Source organism: Podarcis muralis, chromosome 8, assembly GCF_964188315.1.
Source record: "Podarcis muralis chromosome 8, rPodMur119.hap1.1, whole genome shotgun sequence".
Lineage (NCBI taxonomy): Eukaryota > Metazoa > Chordata > Lepidosauria > Squamata > Lacertidae > Podarcis > Podarcis muralis.
In genome coordinates this window covers 25,227,258-25,251,584 of record NC_135662.1, presented here as the reverse complement: position 1 = coordinate 25,251,584, position 24,327 = coordinate 25,227,258, and the positions used below count along the sequence as shown (strand labels likewise).

General features: G+C 45.7%; 1 protein-coding gene across 2 annotated transcripts; it reads left to right on the top strand.

The window, feature by feature from the left end:
* Nucleotides 1-2,373: 2,373 nt before the first annotated feature.
* NDUFAF6 (NADH:ubiquinone oxidoreductase complex assembly factor 6) lies at nt 2,374-23,708 on the top strand. 2 transcript variants are annotated; one of them, XM_028736461.2, is made up of 9 exons: nt 2,374-2,598; nt 5,330-5,429; nt 5,875-5,997; nt 11,062-11,118; nt 12,080-12,182; nt 14,055-14,188; nt 17,619-17,720; nt 22,514-22,570; nt 23,564-23,708. In XM_028736461.2, exons 1-9 carry the CDS (start codon nt 2,390-2,392, stop codon nt 23,690-23,692), a joined length of 1,014 nt encoding a protein of 337 aa, XP_028592294.2. In that variant the 5' UTR covers nt 2,374-2,389; the 3' UTR covers nt 23,693-23,708. The 2 variants fall into 2 exon arrangements, with proteins under 2 accessions (XP_028592294.2, XP_028592295.1); XM_028736462.2 differs by having other exon boundaries at nt 2,563-2,598; nt 5,330-5,433.
* The last annotated feature ends 619 nt before the right edge of the window (nt 23,709-24,327 follow it).

The window sequence follows — 24,327 nt, the reverse complement described above, 5'->3', positions numbered from 1 at the left end:
GGCTAAGATATCTGAAAGGGGATGTTTGATTTGAGGTGTCTCAAGGCTTAAACTGAGGTGCACTTTATTTTTATGCATTAGCTTGGGGCCAACATACATTAAATCTAACATGAATCTTTCGACTGTGTTCTGATGGCAGGAATGAACGATTTGGTTGGGTTTGGTCCAAAATTTACTTTGGGCAGTAGTACGTAAATGTCATTCCCTTATCCATGCTGCTCATACACCTTTGCAATACAGCACACAAGCCACCCATTGGAATAATTGTTTTCTGGAGCACTGCTGGGAAGTCTTATATCACCCCCTGTGATGTGTGTGGGCAGTTAATATGCTTAGAATAAACTGACAGGAACATTCTGTGACATGCAGGAAGCAGCAACTGATGACAAGAGGAATGTTATGTCAGTATCATCATTTTACAGCCCTTCTCAATTTATTGAAATAAGGTGTATTTAGGAATAGTTTTACTTTAATATAAAGAAAAATAATTAAGTGTCCATCCTTTGTTTAATAGTGCAGCCCCTATGCATGTCTACACAGGAGTGGAGTATGTCCCATTGAATTCAGTGGAGCTAACTTCCATTGCAAAGGATTGCAATGTCTGGTGTGTGCATGTTAAATGTAACGTGGAAAATCTAGTATGGAACATGGAAAATAAGATCAGGAGTTCTTAGCAAGCACATTGGCAACTGGGTACATTCGGAGATTAGCTAAATTCAGTAGGGAGTTGGGAGAATGCTAACATCTGATTCCACTGCGGGTGAGTAGCTCCTGTGTCTGAGAAACTGGTCAGCTGCCAACCCTGGAAGGGGGCAAGTGTGCAGTCTAGGGGTGCTTCTGAATCCAGCTCTGTCACTGGAGGCTCAAATAGTGCCTTTGACCAACTGTGGCTGGTTCGACAGCTTACAGCCATTTCTGGACCAGGAAAACCTTGCCACACCAGTTCATGCATTGGTTACTGGATTACTGCAATGAGCTCTATGTGGGGCTTCCCTTGTACTTGATCCGGAAGTTGCAATTGGTACTGACTGCCACAGGACAACCGCTGACAGGAATGAGGCCTTGTCAGCATATAACACCCATGCTCAGAGATCTGCTCTGTTTGCCAATTTGCTACTGGGCCAGGTTGAAGGTGTAACTATTAGTATATAAAGCTCTTAACAACTTGGGGCCAGTTTACCCATGCGATAACAATCCTATATGCACCCACACAACTGCAGCGATTGGCAGAACCGGCACTCCTACAGTTGCCACATAATACCCGTTCCGCATTTGTAAGAACTTGATCGTTTAATGCAGCTGTGACGCGGGATGCGGGACACCCGGTGGGACGCAGGTGGCACTGTGGCCTAAACCACTGAGCCTCTTGGTCTTGCCAATCAGAAGGTCAGCGGTTCGAATCCCTGTGACGGGGTGAGCTCCTGTTGCTCTGCCCCAGCTCCTGCCAACATAGCAGTTTGAAAGCATGCCAGTGCAAGTAGATAAATAGGTACCGCTCCGGTGGGAAGGTAAATGGCGTTTCCATGAGCTCAGGCTTCCATCATGGTGTCCCACCGCACCAGAAGTGGTTTAGTCATGCTGGCCACATGACCAGGAAAGCTGTCTGTGGACAAACACCGGCTCCCTCGGCCTGAAAGCAAGATGAGTGCCGCACCCCATAGTCGCCTTTGACTGGACTTAACCATCCAGGGTTCCTTTACCTTTACCCTAATGCCGCTGTGCCTACACTTTGGAACTCCCTGATATTGAGATCAAACAGGAGTCTCTTCATTGTACTCTTTTAGGCACCTGCTAAAACATTCCTGTTTAGACAAGCCTACCCAGACCCTTAGAAAGTTGAGGTGATTTTAACCTGCTTTTGCATTTTAACTTCTGCATATTTTAAAGTATAACTGTAAGTTTATCTCAATGGTATTGTTTTATCTTTTTGTAAACCACTTTGAGGCTGGTTTCTTTTTTTAACAGTCAAACGGCGCATAAATTTTATGAAATCAACAGAAATGTGACGCCAATCCTTTAGCAGTGCAATCCTATGTTTTGCATGTCTACTCAGAGGTAAGCCCACTGAGTTCAGCGCTCGCAGGTGGGTAGCCTACGGCTGCCACTCTAGATGCATTTACCTGGAATAAACCCCGTGGGCCGCAGCACGACAGGAATTAACCTTTGCGGAGTCATGCACAAGAACGCACTGCAGCTTTTCACGAGGTGGAGGCGGTGGTAGGACTCTGGCCCTTTAAGTACGTAAAGCAGCGAAGGGCGGGACTTAGTCTGGCGCTGATTAACTGGAGGAGGGGCGGAACTGCCCAGCGGAGCATCCGATTGGTCGGCGCGAGGAGAAGGCCCGGGACAATCCCTCTCTGATTGACAGGCGGGGCGGGGCCTGAGCAGAATGGCGGCGGCCGTGGCTGCAGTGGCAGCGGCTGCTCTGGGCCGAGGGCTGCGCCCGTCTCCCTCCGCCTGGCAGCTCCGAGGTCCGCTCGCAGGCCGCAGCCGGCTGCTCTGCCCCGCCGCCTGCGGAGGGGGCGCGCCGGCTGCGGCCGCTGCCTCTCACCAGTCGGGGGCAGGGGAAGGCGAGCGCTACTGCATGGAGCTGCTGCGGTGAGTCGCTGCAAAGAGCTTTTCCCCGCCCAGATTCCTCCTACTCGCGGCTCGGATTTTTCGTTTCGGATTATTTTTGAGACGCTGCGATGATATGTTGGTGCATGTGTGCTGTTGGTGCATATGATATGTGCAGCGCATTCGGCGCGGCTCGGTGGCCCCGGGAGGGTTTTCGACCTTGGGCTGCGATCGTGTGAAAAGAGGGAGACCCGTGTACATTCCTTCCTTGGGGGTCTCCTCTAGTGGAGCACATGGTATCTACCCCTCCAACCCACCCCAATTTTATCCAGCCTGGTGCCTTCCGGATGTGCTGGCTGGGCCTGGTGGGAGTTAATGTTTATTTTCTATTTTTTTCTCTCTGTCCGCTTCTCCTTTAAGCTTCACAACGATTCTGAGAGCCAGTGACAGGCTCAAGGTCACCCAGCCAGCTTCATGGCAGAGGGGGGATTTGAACCCTGGGCTTTCCCTGGTCGTAGTCTGACACTCTAAGCATTACGCCACACTGGCTGCCCGTCCAAGCTGTGTTAACCTTCCAGTTGGATTACTGCAACGAATGCACTTTATGCAGGCCTCCTTTTTAAAAGCAGTCGAGAAACTGTAGCTGGTACAGAATCCTGTCTGCCCATGCAATGTGTTGGACAGCAAGATGGGGGATCATGTTATGCTCCCCTTCGAAAGCAATGCGCTGGCTGTTAGTGAGCTGCTGGGCCCAGTTCAGGGTCAACATCTGGAGGGCACCAGGTTGGCGATGGCTGCCTTGGAACAACTTAGTGAGTTGGGTTAGCCTGGCAGCTGCTGCTGACTGGCCCAAGCTCACTTACTGAGCTCCATGGCTAAGTGGAGATCTGAAACTGGGTTTCCCCCGTACTTGTATGACACCATAATCCTTACTCCAGAAGTCATTTAATAAAGTTTGTTGCTCGGTGAGGAGCCTTATCAGAAGCTCTTTGCTCTGGTGGATCCTGCATCTGAACTAACCTACCGGACAGTGAGATTGATAGAGAAGGGGAGTATCTCAGTGGTAGAACCATCTGCCTTGCATGCAGAAGGTCCCGAATTCAATCCTCAGCGTCTCCAGGTAGGGCTGCAAGACCCTGGAACGAAATCCTGACTCAGAAAGAAACAGCTTCCTATGTTCTTATGAACAAAGGCAGGCACAGCTTTTCTCTAGAATCAAAGTTTTCAAAACACGTACAGCAGAACGAGATTGCAAAAGGCTGGCTTGAGGCTGGCTGATTTAGGGTGAAGCAAGTTGCTACTTACGTAATTGATTGTTACAGTAGTTTTACTCCCTGGGGGAGGTGTTTGTGGAATTTTCCAGCTTGGCTGCCAAAATTACTTGGGCAGCCTTGGATTATTCACCTTGACTTTGGGGTCTAGTGGCCGTGAGCCATTTTGCTGTTTTGTCTCATGTTGCGAAAGGCAGGAGGCTTCAGTGCTGAAGTGGTAGAATGAACTGCCATCACTCCATACTGCTGGTAGAGGAATTGTATATGACAGGCATGTCCAGCTCCCAAGAGACTGTGATCTACTCCCAGTATAAAAAAAACTGGCAGTGATCTACCCATTGGCATTGGAGGGAGGAGGAGCGTGCGTGGGGTGGATGGATTGCCCAGAATTGCTTTTTTAAGGAGGGAAATGCCCAGAATTATTGAGCTTTTGGGGGCGAGGATTGCACAGAGTTTTTTTTTTAGCTTCCCCCCATAACTTTTTGTACACAATAAGGATCCTGTAATCTACCAGGATCAGCTGGGGATCTACCAGTAGATTACGATCTGCTGGTTGGCCTCTGCTGCTGCTGTTGCTGCTTTTTAGTGGTTCTCTACAACTAGAAAACCAGTATTGCTAGTTCAGTGGTGCATGATGTGCTTTCAAGTGATTCCCCAAACCATGATGGAAATAATTATGGAGTGAGAGGAAAATGCCCAATCCTGTCACACCGCTGATTTTTTATAGTATTGGGAACCCCTGACGTTGCATAGCACTGCAGCCCAGAGTTAAGCATTGGTAGTGTAAAAGTCTACTACTAGTGTGCACTGCTCCTTTTATAGAGTACAAGAGGTTCCTGCCCTCGGGAACTTCCAGTCTGAAAACTGATACAGGGGAGACAGAAAAGGGAGAAGGAAGTAGAGGAAACTGGGAGAAGAATATGTTTTTTCAATGGTGAAAGAGCAGGAGCAAAGGTTTTCGGCAGCATTATATTGGGATAAGACTGTATAGAGACACCGTAAGAACGAAGAGTTTCTGCTGGCCTCTGGACTGAAAGGGAAGCCAGTCTAGGGATTGAAAGAGGAGCATATGCTTTTCGTGCAAAAGCTCCCAGGTCCAATTCCCAGCATCTCCAGGTAGGGTTGAAAGAGACCCATTGAAACTGTGGGGTGCCACTGCCGGTCAGTGTAGGCAATAATAAGTTAAATGGACCAATAGTCTCCTTTGGTATAAGACCTCTTCCTGTATTCCCAAGGGTTGACTGAATGGTAGTGTTCTAGGCAGGAGCGGTCGGATGGGGTATATAACTGCAAACATCTCCATGGGTTCTAAGTTTAAACCACAAATTCTCCCACGTGGGGTTTGTTTGCTAATGTATGTGTGGGTGGTCTTGACAGGAAGGGTGCTTGAAATTGCATCATGCATTCCCTGAACTGGGGACAGTTTGTATTTCCTTCACTTTTGTTTAAATGAGCTTGTGACAGAACATAACGCTTGTATCTATTTTTGTTTTCCTCTCTAGGAAACGTGACTATGAAGGGTTCCTCTGTTCGTTACTGTTGCCTGCAGAGTGTCGTCGCTCTGCTTTTGCTCTGAGGGCCTTCAATGTAGAACTAGCCCAGGCAGGTATTAAATGATACATTAGTAAAATGTTGAATCCGTTTTTTAAAAAGTGACATTTAAATTTGCCTTTTTTCCAGTTCCATGTTACACTGATCTGTTCAGTGAACTTTCCATAATGTACCCCACATCTCTTTGAGTGGCTGCAGCAAGAGTAGCCTACATGATGTCACCCAGATGTTGTGGACCACAATTCCCATTGGCCATTCTGGCTGCGAGTCGGAGTTCACAACATCTGGACGGCACCATGTTGACTGTCCCTTTGTAATGTCTAAAATCTTTGTTTTGTGCAGTGCTGATAGCCAGCTTGATTGTGCGGTGAATAAATGTAGCAGGTGGCACTCAAGGAATTGGGTATATGCAAAGAAAGAAATGTTGGCTTGATTATTTTAAGATCAATAAATTGCAGCATTATTCACTACCAACATAACGTTGCTGCTGTTCCAGATTAAAGAATCCGTAACTCAGAAGACAATCGGCTTGATGAGAATACAGTTTTGGAGGCAGGCTGTGGAAGACATGTATCATGACAACCCACCACAACAACCAGTTGCCGTAGAGCTGTGGAAGGTAAGAAGTATATATGTGTACTACAATTCACATGTGTTCGCCATTCTTTTAATCTCTTGGGACATGCTGTTGGCAAACCAGCCATTTTTGATGCACTTGGTCTAAGCAGTTTGAATTCAAGGTGATGCAGATGTTTTAAAGAGGAAATACAAGCACAGCTGCGGTTTGCCTCTGAGTGGGAATTTTGGTATTTCCTTGCATTGGAAAGTCATGGGAAGATTAGGCCAGGCATCATAACTGACCTGTCAAGCTCAGCATTCTTCAGTCAGATACCCTGGGCCTACTTTATTTCCAGCATCTAAATCAAGGGCAGTGAACCACTGGCCCACAAGCCATATCCAGGCCCACCAAGCCAATGGTGGCATTGGCAGCGCTGAATGAAGTCCCCCACCTCACCCCTACCTTCCGTCATTGAGAGCCCTGAGAAACAGCAAGGAATCATTTGCCGCAGGTTGGGATGCAATTTCTTCTTTCTGGAGCCCTTCAATCTGCTCTCGATGGCAGCAGGTAGAGGAGAGGTGCTTTGTTCAGGGCCAGAATGGTAAATTGGGTCAGGGGCTGGTGGGTAATTCCATGGGGCTTAGCAGAATGGTTTAAAACCTTTCCACCCAGCCCAGGGCTGTGATGTGAAGTAAAATGCTACTACCACCATCACCCCACCCGTTCCTCTGCTGATCAGTGAATGCTCTGTTTGGTGTGTGTCTGCTTTGATGTGTGTTTGCATGTGTGAGAGTGTGGTGTGGCCACACCTGCTGCTAGCATCTGCTCCAGAGGGGTTGCAATGGGACAGTGATGTTACCAGGCCAAAAAAAGTTAGATACCCCAATTTAGGAAATCTGCAGAGTGCTTCATCCGGTTTAAGCAAAGTAGATTAAAAGTTAAGCAGCTCTCTACAAAATCACCTGCTGATCTTGAGGGGGAATAGCCAAGGAGACAATGGGAATGCATTGCTGTGCTCCATTCTGTTATGAATCAACTCAGGTAGGCACACTTCTGCTGATCTCTAGGTAAGGTAAAGGTACCGCTGCCCGTACGGGCCAGTCGTGTCCGACTCTGGGGTTGCGTGCTCATCTCGCTTAAGAGGCCGGGAGCCAGCGCTGTCCGAAGACACTTCCGGGTCACGTGGCCAGCGTGACTAAGCTGCGCTGGAGAGCCAGCACCAGCGCAGCACACGGAAACGCCGTTTACCTTCCCGCTAGAAAGCGGTACCTATTTATCTACTTGCACTTGGGGGTGCTTTCGAACTGCTAGGTGGGCAGGAGCTGGGACCGAACGACGGGAGCTCACCCCGCCGCGGGGATTCGAACCGCCGACCATGCGATCGGCAAGTCCTAGGCACTGAGGTTTTACCCACAGCGCCACCCGCGTCCCTCCTCTGCTGATCTCTAGGTGCTCGCAAATCCACTCATCAGTGGTGACTGTCACTGGTGAGCAGAATGCCCTTCCCAAAGGCTGGCTTAGTTTCCCCCTCAACGTGATTCCCAGAAATTTCAGAGGAACAGTAAAAAAACTGCCTTCTGCCAAGCCAGACCATTGTAACACCATAGTGGCAGCAATTCATGAGGGTCTTCAAACAGAAATCTTTCCCAGTCCTACCTGGGGATACCAGGAATTGAACTTGGGCCCTGATGCCTGTGGTTTGCCATAGAGCTATGGCTTTTGCAACCAAATTACAAAACACAGATGTGAATGTATTCCATTGAAATCAATGTGACCTCCGCCTGGTGCATTTCAGGAGTAGCTTAAGGCTGTATTTCTAAGCATTCTTTATTGACAGTCACCCAGTTCTTGTTGTTTTTTAAAAAGATGAAACTTGCTTGCTAGTAAATTATTTTAGATGTCAATATACAGTGTTTTAAAACCAATGTTGTGCTAGAAAGCAATTACTATAAAAGCTGGCCATATTGCTTTTTAAATGTATGTAATGGTATTAAAGTCAAAAATAAAGAAGAAGAATCAACTCTGTAAGAGTGATCAAATCTTCAGTGCAGAATGCTTTTATTGGCTAGATATTCAAGTTTCCATGCTCCTTTGCGGGTAAAGGCAGATGTGGTGTGAAAAAATATGTTGTATTGTGTCCCTCAACTACAAGGTGAGCTTGGCTCCACAACTGAAATGGCATATATATATCTCAGCAAATCAGGCATTAGTCTTGGGTTTCTCACAATGCTCTCCCCACTAGGCTTCTGGCAGACTTCCTTTCTTTTAGTGTGAATGCTTATCTGTCTGTCCATTAATCTTGATTTTATTTTTAAGTACACCTTTTTGTTTAAAGGCATAACTGATATAGGGGTGCAAAGGGCCAGTTGTTCATATGAGGAGGGCTTGGCCAATCAGCAGTGTACTCTTGAAAAGTATAAAAGGGTTTCTTCCCTGCTCCCCAGCAGAGGTTGACCCTGGAGAGGAATGTGGATTAATTTTCAGAGAAGGCATTTCCAGAGCAACCACTCCCCCCCCCCACCTCTTATTTATCTATTTATTAAATTTTTATATTGTCTGTCATCAAAAGATCTCAGGGCGGTTTGCAAGATAAAAACAAGATAAAAGCACAAATAAATAGTCAAAACAGAAGCAACAGAACAGTAACCCCAAAGGCCTGGTTGGAGAGGGACACCCCCTCCCTAATTAAACCCCTTCCCTTTCTCTAAAGATCTCCCGTACATAAGTATCCCTCCCCTTTTATGCAGACAAGAACCATATGAGGTAGTAGATTAGGCTAAGATACACAAACTTATGGATACAGTGGTACCTCAGGTTAAGTACTTAATTTGTTCCAGAGGTCCGTTCTTAACCTGAAACTGTTCTTAACCTGAAGCACCACTTTAGCTAATGGGGCCTCCTGCTGCCACCGCGCCGCCGGAGCACAATTTCTGTTCTCTTTGTGAAGCAAAGTTCTTAACCTGAAGCACTATTTCTGGGTTAGCAGAGTCTGTAACCTGAAGCGTATGTAACCTGAAGCGTATGTAACCTGAGGTACCACTGTATGCAGAAATGGCAAAACTTACCGGAAGAATAAGAAATCAAGATAACAAACTTTTTATAAAAGACTGGAAATGGTTTATTGAATATTTACAGATAATTTTTTAAACATAAAAACACTGGCAGGATTACTGTTATAACCTGCAGTTACATAAGGGTATATATTTAAAGAAGATAAATAAATGAGTAAGAAAAGTTAATTTGGATTATTTGGATAATTTTGATAGAAGATTTTAAAAAGTAAATTTAAGGAACCGCAGAAATAGGGGGAAGGAAGGCAAGTTTTAAAATGTCAAAATGATTCTAAAATCATTGAAATGTACCGGTATATATCTGAAAAATATAAATAATAGTTTTTGGTGTTGTTTTTTGAAAAAATACATTAGGCTGAGAGACGGTGAGTGGCCCATGGTCATGGCCGAGTAGGGACTCAAACCTGGATCTTTCTTGTTCTAATCCAACACTCTAACCACTATACCAGGCTGCTGCATGTGCCATCCCGCCGTGTATTAGTGTACACATTTCAACAGATGGCAGAATGCTTATTGTTCTCTCCAGTCCTTGGTGTCTCCCTCCAGGAAGGGACGTGAATAATTGTGCCAAGTTCCTTTTCAATGCCTTCCTCGTGAGCTTGGCTCTTGTTCCCTGATTCCCTTTCCAAGTCCAGTACAGCTTGTTTACTATACTTTTCTTTTTCTTTTTTTGCTATGGACTTGTCCAGACTTGTTTTTCTGAGTGCCCCTTATAGATGAGTCATAACTTTATTCTTTTGTGAGTCAGAGAGGGAAGAGAGTCTCTTGGAAGAGTGGTGTTATTCAAGCAATTAACATTTCTTCTGCTGCTGCACAGATTGTGCACCATATTTTTGCTACTCAGCACATGTTATTGATAAGAATTTTATTGTTTAGTCAAAGTATTTACTGTGCAGTGGTGCCAATTCTTCCTCCAAGCTGGTTGGCATACCAGACTTCATACACTTCTAAATTGGGTGTAATTCACGTTTTTCTGGCACATACATGATTTTTTAAAAATACAAAATAAAAATAATCTATCTGCTTGCCAGTCTTTATTGTGTCATTCCCAGCATTTATTTTCAAGATTTATACTTATGCTCTGCCCCAGCTCCTGCCAACCTAGCAGTTCAAAAGCACGTCAAAGTGCAAGTAGGTTAATAGGTACCGCTCCAGCGGGAAGGTAAACAGTGTTTCCGTGTGCTGCTCTGGTTTTCCCAGAAGCGGCTTAGTCATGCTGGCCACATGACCCAGAAAAACTGTCTGCGGACAAATGTCTGCTCCCTCGGCCAGTAAAGCAAGATGAGCGCCACAACTCCACAGTCGTTCGCAACTGGACTTAACTGTCAGGGGTCCTTTACCTTTACCTTTTACCCCATAACATTAAGCTCCAATGGCTGCAGCGTAAACAATGGTTTTAAAATATCTTAAAATATAAGCCAGTTAAAACAAATAGAAACAACATAACATGACAGCAGTATCATGTTAGAGTCTATCTTCCTTCACAGAGGTGAACATGGATGCCCATAGCATGTGTCTTTTTAATGTCTTGGTTGGCATTCACCAGCAGTTTGTGGTGCAATAATCAATACTTCTGATATTTATCTCTTATTGCCATAATTGATAGTTCACTCAGCTGCTATCACTGATGAGCAAGAGAGTTGTCTCAGCTCATGCTTTCACTCTCCATTCTTTCTCTAAATTAGCTTGGATGTTAATGTTAAAATCCCAACTTAAACTACGCATCTGGCAGAAAACCTGATGAGTTCAAGATGTCTCTCTGGAGTAAATAGGATTATGGGGGAAGGTTTGGCTTTTTCTTTCTTTTTTTAAAGAAACAATCCTTTATTTAGTGGCTGATTTATATGATATGAAGATGGAAAGGGAACTTTATATAAATCAATAGTAGCTTTAAGACACATGAGAACAAAACAACATGCAAATAAAATATGACCTTCGAATAAAAGCTGGTATTGTCAATATTGCCCCATGTGCTCTCTGTTCTGACCTAACTATATTCTGGTTTGGCTTTTCCTTGTTCTCAAATGATTACATTGTGTTCCATTATTTCCAGGCAATCAAGAGGCAAAAGTTAACCAAAAGGTGGCTTATGAAGATTATTGATGAAAGGGTAAGGTTTTTCCCCATTTGAAATATTCATCCATGTGAGCTTTTCTTCTACTTGATTCTCTGCCCAGAAAGCCTGTGGGAAACAAAATACCCCCCTCCATATAGGAATAAAGTTTTCGTACAGGATTTTTCATTATACTATGAGCATATTTACACTTGAGTTACAGTCACTGCGTTGTATCCAGCGCTGCTTTTCCACTTGTGCAATGAAACATCCCTTCCTCACACCCTCCAAATTTGCTCTAGAGCCGTGGTTCCCAATGTGGGGCACACACACCACAGGGGGGCAATTTGATTTTTAAGGGGGGCATTTTGGCAGCTTGTTTAGACCAAGTTAATAGCCTTTTAGGCTTCTTCCACGTGAATAGGAGTTCACTTTTTGAATAATAAGAATTATATGTCACAGGGGGACAGGGGACACCAGGATTTTAGAGATGCTTAGGTGGCCAAAAAAAGGTTGGGAACCACTGCTCTAGAGGGTTGGGAGACCCACTGGAGCAGGTTTTGGTGGTGCATTGGGACAGGAAGGAGAAGTCCTGTTGTCCAATTGGAACTCTCTTAGGCAACATTGGATACAACCCATTATTTCCCCCCCCCAGGGGAGCCCTAAACTGCAGTGAGAGCTATGGTTAGTTTCAAATTAAGCCAGCCTCAAACCATGGCTGTGTTCATACATAACGACAAGCCAAACTTATTGGCGTATTGTGATGTTTATTGGGAATGAGCAGCATGCTGGTGCACACTTCCTGTTTGCTCCCGTTCTGCTTCTCTCCTGTAACGAACAGGATAAAACGAACCAGGAAGCTTTGACTTCCCATTTCGTCTGAAGCAGGGATTGTGGTTTGTTGCTCTCTATTTGCTATTTTTCTGTGATGAGAGTTTGCTTTGATACCAGCAATTCATTCAATCAACTTAGCCCCGTGTTAGGAAACAGGTTTTTATTTCTGTGTTCAAACTCCTAGGAAAAAAATATGGATGATAGAGCCTATCGGGATATCGGTGAGCTTGAAGCATATGCTGAAAACACCCAAAGTGCTATCCTTTATCTGACGTTGGAAATGCTTGGTAAGCGCCTCTTTAGTTATCATGTCTGTCTGCCTTTTATCAATGGGTGCAGAATCCTGGGGACTGTAGCTTACAAGTCCCAGCACTCTAACAAACTACAGTTCCCAGCATTCTCTGGGGCAAGCCATGTGCTTTAGATATATGGTGTGGGTATAAGGCTTGTGAGGCATTTCAGCATTGTTTAAAAAATTGGCTTATATATAGACTTGGTGTTGACACTTGCAATTTCACACAGCACTATAATCACAACAGTTGCAGTTAGCACGAGAGAAATTTGTTGTTGTTGTTTAGTAGTTTAGTCGTGTCCGACTCTTCGTGACCCCATGGACCAGAGCACGCCAGGCACCTCTGTCCTCCACTACCTCCCGCAGTTTGGTCAAAACTCATGCTGGTAACCTCGAAAACACTATCCAACCATCTCGTCCTCTGTCGCCCCCTTCTCCTTGTGCCCTCCATCCAGCGTCATAACTTTTATATGCCTGTTGTCTTTGTCCATGGAGTTTTCTTGGCAAGGATACTGGAGTGGCTTGCCAGTTCCTCCTCCAGGTGGATCACATTTGGTCAAAACTCTCCACTATGACCTGTTAATCTTGTGTGCCCTGCTCGGCGTAGTTCATAGCTTCTCTGAGTTCTTCAAGCCCCTTTGCCACGGCAAGGCAGTGATCCATGAAGGGGACGAGAGAAATATGGTACAGCAAATTCAGCCTCCGCTTTTGGGGCCACCTCGCTCATAATTTTTCAATTGTCTCGTAGGCACTCATATTTCTCATTGCTTACACAGAGAGCCTAATTCCTGCTGTTTTGCATAGAAGAAATGTAGCAAAGGGAGGGGTTGAGCTCTTGGTTTATGAGCCTACCATTGTCCTAGGCACTGCCCAGTACAGTGGTAAATCAAGCATTGGGATAAAACGTTTTGTCTTTACTGTCAGGTCTTAAGGGCAGTCTTTGGAGACTAGCTCTAGTATTTACTATCAATACAAAATGAGATTCTTTCTTTGTGTTGAAAATATTCTACTATTAATGCTGAAATGAAATTTGCCCATCTGGCTCAGTATTGTCTATTCCAGGGTTTCCCAAATTTGAGTCTCCAGCTGTTGTTGAACTACAACTCCTGTCATCCCTGGCTAGCTGGACCAGTGGTCAAGGATGATGGGAGATGCTCCAACAACAGCTGGAGACCCAAGTTTCTATTCTGATGGGCAGCAGCTGTCCAGGGCCTTGGGCAAAGGCCTCTCCCATCATCTGCCATCTGATCTTTTTAGCTTCAGCTACCAGAGATTAATCCTGGGACCTTCTGCATACAAAGCATGTGATCTGTCCCCAACCCGTGCTACTTTGCCAGTAGTGGGATTGCATGCCACCTTGGTAAACACAATTTTCCAAACCTGCATTTGCTCAGATCTTGCAAACACGGGACAGGGTGCATCCTTTGTTGCTGGGTGAGGGAACAGCTGAACATGGCTCCCCACTGAACTTCCTAACAAATGATTCCAAGCTCCCACTAAACGAACGTAGAGTGGGAAACCTTGTGTTTGCCCTATAACATGCAGTTCTGTCCTCGGACAGCTACTGTTTTAACGTTGCTTGTGGCTTGAGTTGTGCTATGCAGCTAATCGTGTGTACTTGGAAGTAAGTCCTCACTGGGTGCAGTGGAACATAGAATCACAGAATGGTAGAGTTTTAAGGGATCCTGGGTCATCTGGTCCAACCGCCTGCAATGCAGGAATCTCAACCTGTGGTCTCCCATCCTGGTTCAAACCATATTGGACCCTGCTTAGCTTTGCAAATGGGCTGAATGTGCATGCCTTCCAGTAACTCTGCTCAGGATTTCATTCACAGGGTGGTTTTGATCTTCTGTTTCTGCAAGGACAGGTGTGAAGGACCTCCATGCCGACCACGCTGCCAGCCACATCGGGAAAGCGCAAGGCATTGTAACCTGCTTAAGAGCGACTCCCTTCCATGCTAGCAGAGGGAAGGTGTTTCTGCCCATGGACATATGTATGCTGGTAAGGCGATACAGCTGGGATCCAAACTCATAGCAGTAATCACAACTGCATTTTTTCCTCCAGACTCTAACAGCAGGGCTTGTTGAATTTTTCAACTTTCACATTCCAACAATGAGAGGTGTTAAAAAGTTTGTAACATCACTTGGGAATCCAAAATATATTTTGGCTACATTAATATAATTTAGTTTTGCCTAGTAAATAAAATGCACATAAAATCACATGAAAATGATTGCCAAGTACTTGCAGTTACAGTATAGATTAATATAATTTTTTTATTTCTATATTATACATATTTTATATTACCTGACACTTTCAGAAGATAAAATTAAAATTCTTTGGCTTTCTGAGAACAGTTTATTTGCTTCTTAATCAAACATAGACTTAGCACACTAAAAGTTGTCCAGTCACAAAGATAATAGAAGATTTGAATTCCCCACACCCAAGAGCATATTTTTAAGACCACTCACTCAAGATATTTGCAAAAATTAAGTTTCACCCTTAAGATGACATGTGCTACTGTAACCGCATCTGTATTTGATCAGGGCATTGATGTAAAATTTGATGGCTTATTAGCATGCATTTCCATTATCATACATTCCAGTATAGCTCCTTTCTTGAAAGGGCTTTTCTCAGCCATGTGGCTCGACTCTGTTCCGATAATGAGCAGGAAATAACTGAAAGGCTTTTTACCTTATCTTTGGAACAAATAGCTTCTTGGTGATACATTGCTGATTCCTGTGGAGTGCAATGTTACCTGTTGAGAGGGAAGAAAGTCTGTGTGGAATAGGTAGTACTCCCTCCAGCAATAGGAAGCTACTTTATACAGAGTCAGGCCAATGGTCCATCTAGTTTGATATTGCCTACACTGACTGGCAGCAACTGTTATGGACAGGGGTCTCCCCAAGCCCTACCTAGGCCAGAGGCTGAAACTGGATCCTTCCACATGGGAATCAAATACTCTACTCCTAAGCTATAACCTGTTCCCATAATTGAACCTCTCTACCAACGTACCTGGGACATGGGTGGCGCTGTGGGTTAAACCACAGAGCCTAGGACTTGCCGATCAGAAGGTCGGCAGTTTGAATCCCCGTGACGGGGTGAGCTCCCGTTGCTCGGTCCCTGCTCCTGCCAACCTAGCAGTTTGAAAGCACTTCATGTGCAAGTAGATAAATAGGGACCGCTCCGGCGGGAAGGTAAACAGTGTTTCCGTGTGCTGCTCTGGTTCTCCAGAAGCGGCTTAGTCATGCTGGCCACATGACCCGGAAGCTGTCTGCGGACAAACGCCGGCTCCCTCGGCCAATAAAGCAAGATGGACGCCGCAACCCCAGAGTCGGTCACGACTGGACCTAATGGTCAGGGGTCCCTTTACCTTTACCAACTTACCTACTCTTGAGGAGCTTAAAACCTAAAATTTGACACAGGAAAAGTACAGAGGAAGGGAAAACAGGGGGCAACAGGGTGGCAATATGTGTCAGTTTCAGTTAAACATGTGGTTTGGCTTTGTCACAGCCTAGTAAAATGGTGTGTACTGTGGTACCATTCACATAACAAGAAACTACCTTGGAGATATTGACATTTTCAAAAGTGGGGGTCTGTGGCTTGGCCTTTGAAAAATAGGGAGTCCACAGCAATGGGGAACCACTGGCCTAGTACAATAAAGAGCCCACAGGTGCTTGCAGTTCCCACCCACTAGTTTGCTAAAAGGCCATGGAGGAAGGGGAGCTGCTATCTCTGCAGTCCAGCCAGGAATGTGAGCTGGTAGCCTCTTAGTAGGCTAGATTTCAAAGCCACTTGTACCCAAAGGGCTGGTGGAAGAGAGATGGATCACACACCCTACCCTGCCAGTTTCCATGCTGGCCATGCAGGAGGGATAGAATGGTCTGTCCCTTCTCTGTCAACCCACTCACTTGCCTGAATGGAATTCCTTAGTTTCCTGCAGCAGCCAGGTGCTTTGTTAAATACACAACTGGCCTCCGTCACAGTGAGACTTTGGGTAACAGGAAGCCTCTCTTGTAACTTACACTTGAGGGTGGGGAGGTTTGGCTTGTTTCTTGGAGTGACTGGCTCATGTTTATTATTAATAATAATTCAATTTATATCCCACCCTTCTTCCCAAACAGCCCAAACACACCACTGAAACAGTACCATTAAAAATGTTCCAAGAACAGTTTTAAAACAATCACATTCTCTCAGACAGCGGCTGTCGGGAACCATGCCTTTCAGCCATCAGATACCTGAGTAAATGAATATGTTTTTAAATTCCCCCTGAAAGTCAATAATGGGTAAGACAGATGGGCCTCACCAGGGTAGGGCAGTGCCGCAAGTGAGGAACCACTACAGTGGTACCTTGGGTTACAGATGCTTCAGGTTACAGACTCCGCTAACCCAGAAATAGTACCTCGGGTTAAGAACTTTGCTTCAGGATGAGAACAGAAATCGCGCAGCAACGGTGCGGTGCGGTGGCAGCAGGAGGCCCCATTAGCTAAAGTGGTACCTCGGGTTAAGAACAGTTTCAGGTTAAGAACGGACCTCCAGAACGAATTAAGTTCTTAACCTCAGGTACCACTGTACTGAGAAGTTCCTGTCATGGGACAACACCAGCAGGGCAACCCCAGAAGGCCTCACCTGTTGATCCAAGATGGTTAATACTGGGGAAGGCACTCTGTTCCCAAGCTGTTTAGGGCATTATATGTTAGTACTAATGCTTTGAATTGGGCCCACTAGGCCAGGGATGTCCAATCGGTCGACCATGATCGACTGGTTGATCCCCGGGAGGTTTGAGTCGATGATCGTGGTCAATCACAGGCTCTTTTTCCTTTCCGGAGGAAAAAAGAGGATCTGACCCTGCCCCCCCCCCCCCCATCCTCGATTCACACCTGATGCTAGACGGAGTTTTCACTGGGAGGCTGTTTGCTTCCTGATCAATATTTCGGTGAGCAACTTTTTCCTTTTCCTCCTAAAAGCTCAACATTTTAGACCTGCCCCTCTAAAAAAAGGTCATCAACTTTGTCCTGAACCCCCCCAAAAGCGGCAGATCACTGCCAGGATTTTTTCTGTAGAGTAGATCGCAGTCTTTTGGAAGTTGGACATCCCTGCACTAGGCCACACAGCCACTTTCTCTGTCAAATGCCCCCTCTCTTTAAAAAATGGTGGCTGACTAGTGCCTTGAAGCATTTATTTTTCCTTTGCTGTTTTTGCCTGACCAGAACCAGGTAGAATGATATTTCAGTACAGGGTATGCAAAGCCTGAGGATTTTTCATGATGGAGGAAGAGTGTGGGATCATGTGCTGACACGATGCGATTTAAAGTGCCAAATTAAAAATGATAATTGTGCTGCAATTGTGTAGGCAGGCCATTCCTAATTTATTTACCAGAAATGTTTTTAACTTGTGATGTTTTCTGCTCCTCACCCCCTTCCTGGTATATTAGCATGGTGTTTCGCAAGAGGATTTCATCAGGCGTAATCAGGAGAAGAAAATGAGGGATGTAATATATGACATTGCCAGTCAGGCACACGTACATCTGGAGCACGTGAGTTTCTGCCCTTTTCCCTGATATCTCTGTAAGAATATTATTGTAAACAGTGACTGTGCAAAACAATTCCTCTCTTTAGACTTTTGTAGCGTCCAGCATTTTGATGGTCGACTGTATAGCCTTTGGTTGTTGGTGGCTTTGAACCGATGGATCCCACCCACCCTGTTTGCCTAGGATGGGATTGAAAAATGAGCTTTGAATCAGAAGTCTTATATGGATATTTTATGATAGGGTGCCATGGAAATATTTTCATAAATAAATGTTCATGCTTTTTAAAAAGTGTGGTTGAATCCACACACATAAAAACGCTGTGAAAAAATGCTTTTCTCTTTGAATTTGGCGTAGCTCTGTCGCCATCTAGCGTCACATTTGTATATTGCACTTTACGCGCATTTAAAACGTTTTATTTGCATCCGTATAGCTGAGTCCCAGGGACGCGGGTGGCGCTGTGGGTAAAAGCCTCAGCGCCTAGGGCTTGCCGATCGAAAGGTCGGCGGTTCGAATCTCCGCGGCGGGGTGCGCTCCCGCTGCTCGGTCCCAGCGCCTGCCAACCTAGCAGTTCGAAAGCACCCCCGGGTGCAAGTAGATAAATAGGGACCGCTTACCAGCGGGAAGGTAAACGGCGTTCCGTGTGCTGCGCTGGCTCGCCAGATGCAGCTTTGTCACGCTGGCCACGTGACCCGGAAGTGTCTCCGGACAGCGCTGGCCCCCGGCCTCTTGAGTGAGATGGGCGCACAACCCCAGAGTCTGTCAAGACTGGCCCGTACGGGCAGGGGTACCTTTACCTTTACCTTTTAGCTGAGTCCCAGTGTTTAAGTGAGCCGCTTCCATTTGAAGAAAAAGCAGCCTTCGAGCCCCAATTCAGAGTATTCAAGTAACCTGGGGAAAATAGTCCCCTCCCTGACTGCTATTTGTTCCCAGAGGTGCTGTTTTGCTGGAAACAACCCTTTAGGGGCAAATAGCAGTTTGGGGGGGGGGTCAAGAAATTTTTGATGCATGGCTTTGTTCCAGATCAGGGACCCCCATGGATGCTTTCCCCTCAAAATTAGAAACGCCCAGTATAATTACATGTTTTTAAAAGCACGAACGACACGGCCTGTAACTTGGCCCCTGCAAAAGTGACATCTGCTCAGATACTTTTCCTGGGGATGCGTCCGAAAACCTGTTTCTGCTAGCAGCTGGTGCTGTCTTGCAGTTCAGCCCAGGTGGTATCCCTAATTAGTGCTGTCACTTTCAGGTTTTGCGAAGCCAAAGGAAAGAGGCATGGGCTTTCTCGTGCCCCTCTTGGTGCCTGCGCTGTCATTAACACCCGATATAACGAGTGGCAAACTGAGCGAGACAAAACACAGCAAAAGCGAAGGAGCTGTAACTGGCGCGGGCAGCATAGCCTAAACCACGAGGCCCATTTCTTTTTGTTCTGCGGTCTCTGCTTGTCCTGTTTGACAGTAATGCGATGCGCTGTGGACAGGGCCTTTTGTTGAAGAATCAGCTGGCACTTTTGTTGGGTGCCCCCGTCTCCACTTGCAAGCTGCTCTGCTGCCGATTCCGCGGTTGGACGAAGGCTCCTTTCTCAGCAAACCATTAAATAAATTGGCATCCTCTCTCGTCCCAGCCCTGTTCCCCACCCACCAACACAGACAAAGGCGATAGCTAGGTATAATCCATAATACATAAAGGATATGTATTAATTCTGTTGAGAATGGATGAAAAAAATGATTTACAGTGAGTGAGCGTTGAAGGGTCAGTTCATGTTTCTGGTAACACAGGCAAGATTGGACTGTATTTTCAGGCAATATACTGAGCTGTAACCGGGATGAAATTATTGACTGTTGTAAATGCAAATTGAACTAAATTGATGGGTGCCAGCAAAGCTCGATGAAAGTTGCTGTTCTAGTGAATCTTCATTTATGGCCAGCAGAGGGCAAAATGAACCTTCTGTCTAAGATGATTCGGATTTTCTTTCAGTTTGATGTCCTCAGAATTGCAGACTTAACCCTGGGAAATGTTGTAACTCCTGCTAGCACCCTGATTTAGTTCTGTGTGTCTCTTGATTGATTAACATCCATCTATGTTTGCAAAGTGAAATAATGTGCTCTCTGCCAGACCTTCAAATTCAATTAACTACCGTACTTTTCTGTGTATAACATGCCGCCGTGTATAAAACACCCCCTATTTCTGGGGACTCAAAATTTAAGAAAATTATTGTTGAGCTTTTTTGGGGAGGATTGCCCACAGTTTTTGAGCTTTTTTGGGGGGGGGCAGAGTTGTTGAGCTTATTTTAGAGGAAAATGCCAAAAATCGCTCACCTGCCAGACCAACAATGCTGCTCGGCACATCGACAAAGCAACCGATCCTCTGTCCCAACGCCGAAAAAAGCAGCAAAAGGCCCACTCACTTGGCACAGCAACAGCCAATCAACATCTGCCCTTGCAGCAGCCACCAATAACAATCTCCAACTCACAGCAGCAGCCAATCCCACGGCCCCACAATGCACTTGTATAAGACAACCCCTAATTTTGAACATGATTTTTGATTAAAAGAACATAGTCTTATACACGGAAAAGTATGCTATTAATTTCATTTGATCTCTTTACACTGGTTTTTCCTCCAAAAAAAAAATAAGGGGGGGGGGGGGAGGCCAAAGCAGTTAACAATACTTTACCCCAAACAAATATAACAATATTGGAGATGGCAAATTGACTAGGGATGCTTGAGCAGTTTGATTTGTGTGAATTCCTTGGGACTCGGACATAGTCTTTTTGATGGCGCTTTATCAATGACAGTAATGATTGGCCGTCTTTTAGCTTTGACATGTTAAATATTCCTGTTGTTGGAGAACTTGGCCTATAAAGGGATTCTTAGAAACAAAGCAAGTCATTGTTATTTGATATTAAGATTTTGTTTAAGGGATTGGTGGAAACATATATATATATATATATATATATATATATATATATATATATATATATATGGATTGCACTTGCAATCCAAATGACACTGAAATATTTACTTCAGCCATGCAAATAATCTGTGGAGTCCATTGCTCTGCCAGTTGCTTCCCACTCTTTCTTGTTGTTTGTTGCATATCTTGTTGCCTGTAGCATATCCTTCCTGCCCACACACCACAACCTAGTCATTCATGCTTCTTCAGCTGCCTGGACAGCTGAAATAGTCTTCTTCTGTGTTCCAGCACAGAAATAGCAATGCAGTGCTGTGAAGCCTCTGTATGCTCTCCCGTCCAGCATCCATTGGAAGCATGGGAGAGAGCATGCAGTATTATGGCTATGCTCTTTTGCCCTGACATTTGGCTGCTTCTGTCAGTCTTGCAAGATGGGCATTTAAGGAGAAAATGCCGTGCTCTTTTCAGCTTGGCCTAGTGGGTGTGTTGGAGTTTGGTTACTTACCTGAGCCACTGAGTCAGGGGCAAATGGCACCTCTGTCTTATTGCATTACTTAATGTGCTCGTCTTACACCTGGGTTGCAGCTGATGTGTGAAACATATTTTTGTTTTGGTTGTAAACCTTCAAGGCAACTCCAAATCAAGCAAAAGTGTTTGGTGGTTGGTCCTCAATTAGAGCTTGAGAGTACAGTGGTACCTCTAGTTAAATACGCTTCAGGTTACATACGCTTCAGGTTACATACGCTTCAGGTTACATGCGCTTCAGGTTAAAGACTCCGCTAACTCAGAAATAGTGCTTCAGGTTAAGAACTTTGCTTCAGGATGAGAACAGAAATCAGGCTCCGGCAGAGCGGCAGCAGCAGGAGGCCCCATTTGCTAAAGTGGTGCTTCAGGTTAAGAGCAGTTTCAGTTAAGTACGGACCTCCGGAACGAATTAAGTACTTAACCTGAGGTACCACTGTAGTGCAGTTCTTGGTCATGTTTTTTGTGATGACCAGTGCATTAATACAATATAAAACTTCCTTTTACATCCAGCAACACAGTTAAGACTGTGAGTCAACAACTTTGATCATGCATGGATTAGACATTGGTCTATTTCATTGTTCAAAGCTTGGATTGTCACCACAGCACTAATAGAAATAAACTGTTGTTGTTAGATGAGCGGGATGTAGCTCAGAGCATCCGCTTTGCATACAGGAGGTCCCAGGTTCAGTTCCTGATATTTCCAGCTACTGCTGTGAAGGACCCCTGCCTGAAATAATAAAAAAATATTATCTATATGCTGCCCATCTGACTGGGTTGCCTCAGCCATTCTGGGCAGCTTCCTGCAAAAATTTAAAATACATTAAAAACTTCCCTTTACAGGGCTGCCTTCTGATGTCTTCTAAAAGTCGTATTGTTGTTTATCTGACATCTGATGGGAGTGTGTTCCACAGGGCGGGCGCCACTACCAAGAAGGCCCTCTGCCTGGTTCCCTGTAACCTCACCTCTCGCAGTGAGGGAGCCGTCAGAAGGCCCTAGGCGCTGGACCTCAGTGTCTGGGCTGAAAGCCTGGAGAACTGCTTTCAGTGTAAACAATACTGAGCTCGATGTTCTAATGGTGTGCGGCAACTTCCTGTGTTTCTATAGTGATGGCATAGCCCAGAGAAGAGGGAAAATCTACAGGATCATGTTTCTGGCAGTCAAAAGGTTACAGAGAGTGTAAAGAAGCACAGTTAGATATTGCAGGGACTGTGGCGTGTTTTCCCAGGTCTGCTGTTACATTTTGATGTACATGATAAACCTGATTGTGTGTGGCATGACAGTGCCCAGTTCATGAAAAATCTTGCGGTATGCTCAGTATTTTGAATTGCCTCTTGAAATCTAACGTGCTTTTTCTGTCTGCCTGCAGGCTAGGTCCTTCAGGAAGAATGTTCCTGTTAAAGCATTTCCTGCCTTTCTCTATACCGTAAGTGGGGCTACTGCATTTTTACCCCCTTGAAAATAGCTTGGATCAGCAATGGGCAATATGGATCTCTCCCTGAATACTTCAAGAAAGGCTGGGGTGCGGCTTGTAATCTGGGTGTAATCTGTTCCCTCCCAAGTGTTCCCGAGGCCTTCTTTGAAATTCAGAGCTCCTGTTTCTTAGATGCACATAGGAGTTTGATGTGTTCTGCAGTGCTTCTGATAGCGTCATTCTCTCCATAGCCAATGTTCGGGCTGTGGGTGCTGTTGGTTTTGTAACAAGAATGGCACCACTTTTGCACAAGAGGAAGGAAACCACAGGCTTTGTGTATCCCAGAGTTTGCAAAAGTACAAAATCTCTTTGGGGTGTGGGGAAACTAAAGAGGGTGGAACGGAGACAAAAAAAATCCCCATGAAGACTCAGCATACTCAGTGGATGCCCAGCAAAACATAGGGGGGAGGGGTAGGACAGAAAACCAGGAGGGGTGTTGGTGGAAGAAAAGTATTGATTATTTGGTTCTGATCACTATGTGGGTGGCACTGTGGGTTAAACCACAGAGCCTAGGAGTTGCTGATCAGAAGGTCGGCGGTTCGAATCCCTGCGACGGGGTGAACTCCCATTGCCTGGTCCCAGCTCCTGCCAAGCTAGCAGTTCGAAAGCACGTCAAGTGCAAGTAGATAAATAGGTACCGCTTCGGTGGGAAGGTAAATGGCGTTTCTGTGTGCTGCTCTGGTTCGCCAGAAGCGGCTTAGTCATGCTGGCCACATGACCCGGAAGCTCCCTCGGCCAATAAAGCAAGATGAGCGCCGCAACCCCAGAGTCAGTCATGATTGGACCTAATGGTCAGGGGTCCCTTTACCTTTACCTTTTACTGATCACTATAAATGGACGTTTAATCTGTTGCTGCTGTTAATCTCTGTCCTTTCACTTTAGTAGTAGTAATAATAATAATAATAATAATAATAATAATAATAATAATAATCCTTTCTTTTCCAGGCTGCTCTTGAGGATTATTTGAATAAAATACAGAAAGTTGACTTTGATATATTTCATCCAAGTTTGCACAGGAAGAGCACTTTACTACCTTTGCATTTGTATATTAGATCCTGGAAAAAAACATATTAAAGTGTATTTGACATGAGATCCGAGTCTTTCTGGTTATTGTTGGCTGAGTTTTAGCCTCACTCACCTTGCAGGTTGCTCTAAGTGACATACATACCGTATTTTTCGCACGATTGGACGCACCGGACCATAGGACGCACCTAGTTTTTTTGGGGGGAAATAAAGGAAAGAATTTTTCCCTTTATTTCCCCCCCAAAAGCAGGTCAGGGAAACCGAACCAGGTCGAGGAACAGCGGGATAGTGGCGCTGCGCCTCCCTGCTGTCCCCCAAGCTTGTGGGGCTGGCCAATGTCTGTCTGGCGGGCGGGGAGCTCTGCTTCAGGGCGCCCCACCCGCCAGGCAGCAGGCTGCTATCCGCAGCGTGGGGAGCCCTGTGGGGAACTCCTGCAAGGTTCCCCACTCTGCGGATGTATGCCTGGCGCGAGGGGCGCTCTGCTTCAGGGCGCCCCACCCGCCAGGCAGCAGGCTGCTATCCGCAGCGTGGGGAGCCTTGTCGGGAACTCCTGCAAGCCTCCCCACTCTGCGGATGTCTGCCTGGCGTGAGGGGCGCTCTGCTTCAGGGCGCCCCACCCGCCAGGCAGCAGGCTGCTATCCGCAGCGTGGGGAGCCTTGTCGGGAACTCCTGCAAGGTTCCCCACT

Bases quoted from the DNA above. Each gene is read 5' to 3' on its own strand.
- NDUFAF6 (XM_028736461.2), top strand. From the start codon at position 2,390: ATGGCGGCGGCCGTGGCTGCAGTGGCAGCGGCTGCTCTGGGCCGAGGG. The intron at 2,599-5,329 runs GTGAGTCGCTGC...TTTCCTCTCTAG, and splicing joins TACTGCATGGAGCTGCTGCG to GAAACGTGACTATGAAGGGT. The intron at 17,721-22,513 runs GTGAGTTTCTGC...GTCTGCCTGCAG, and splicing joins CACACGTACATCTGGAGCAC to GCTAGGTCCTTCAGGAAGAA.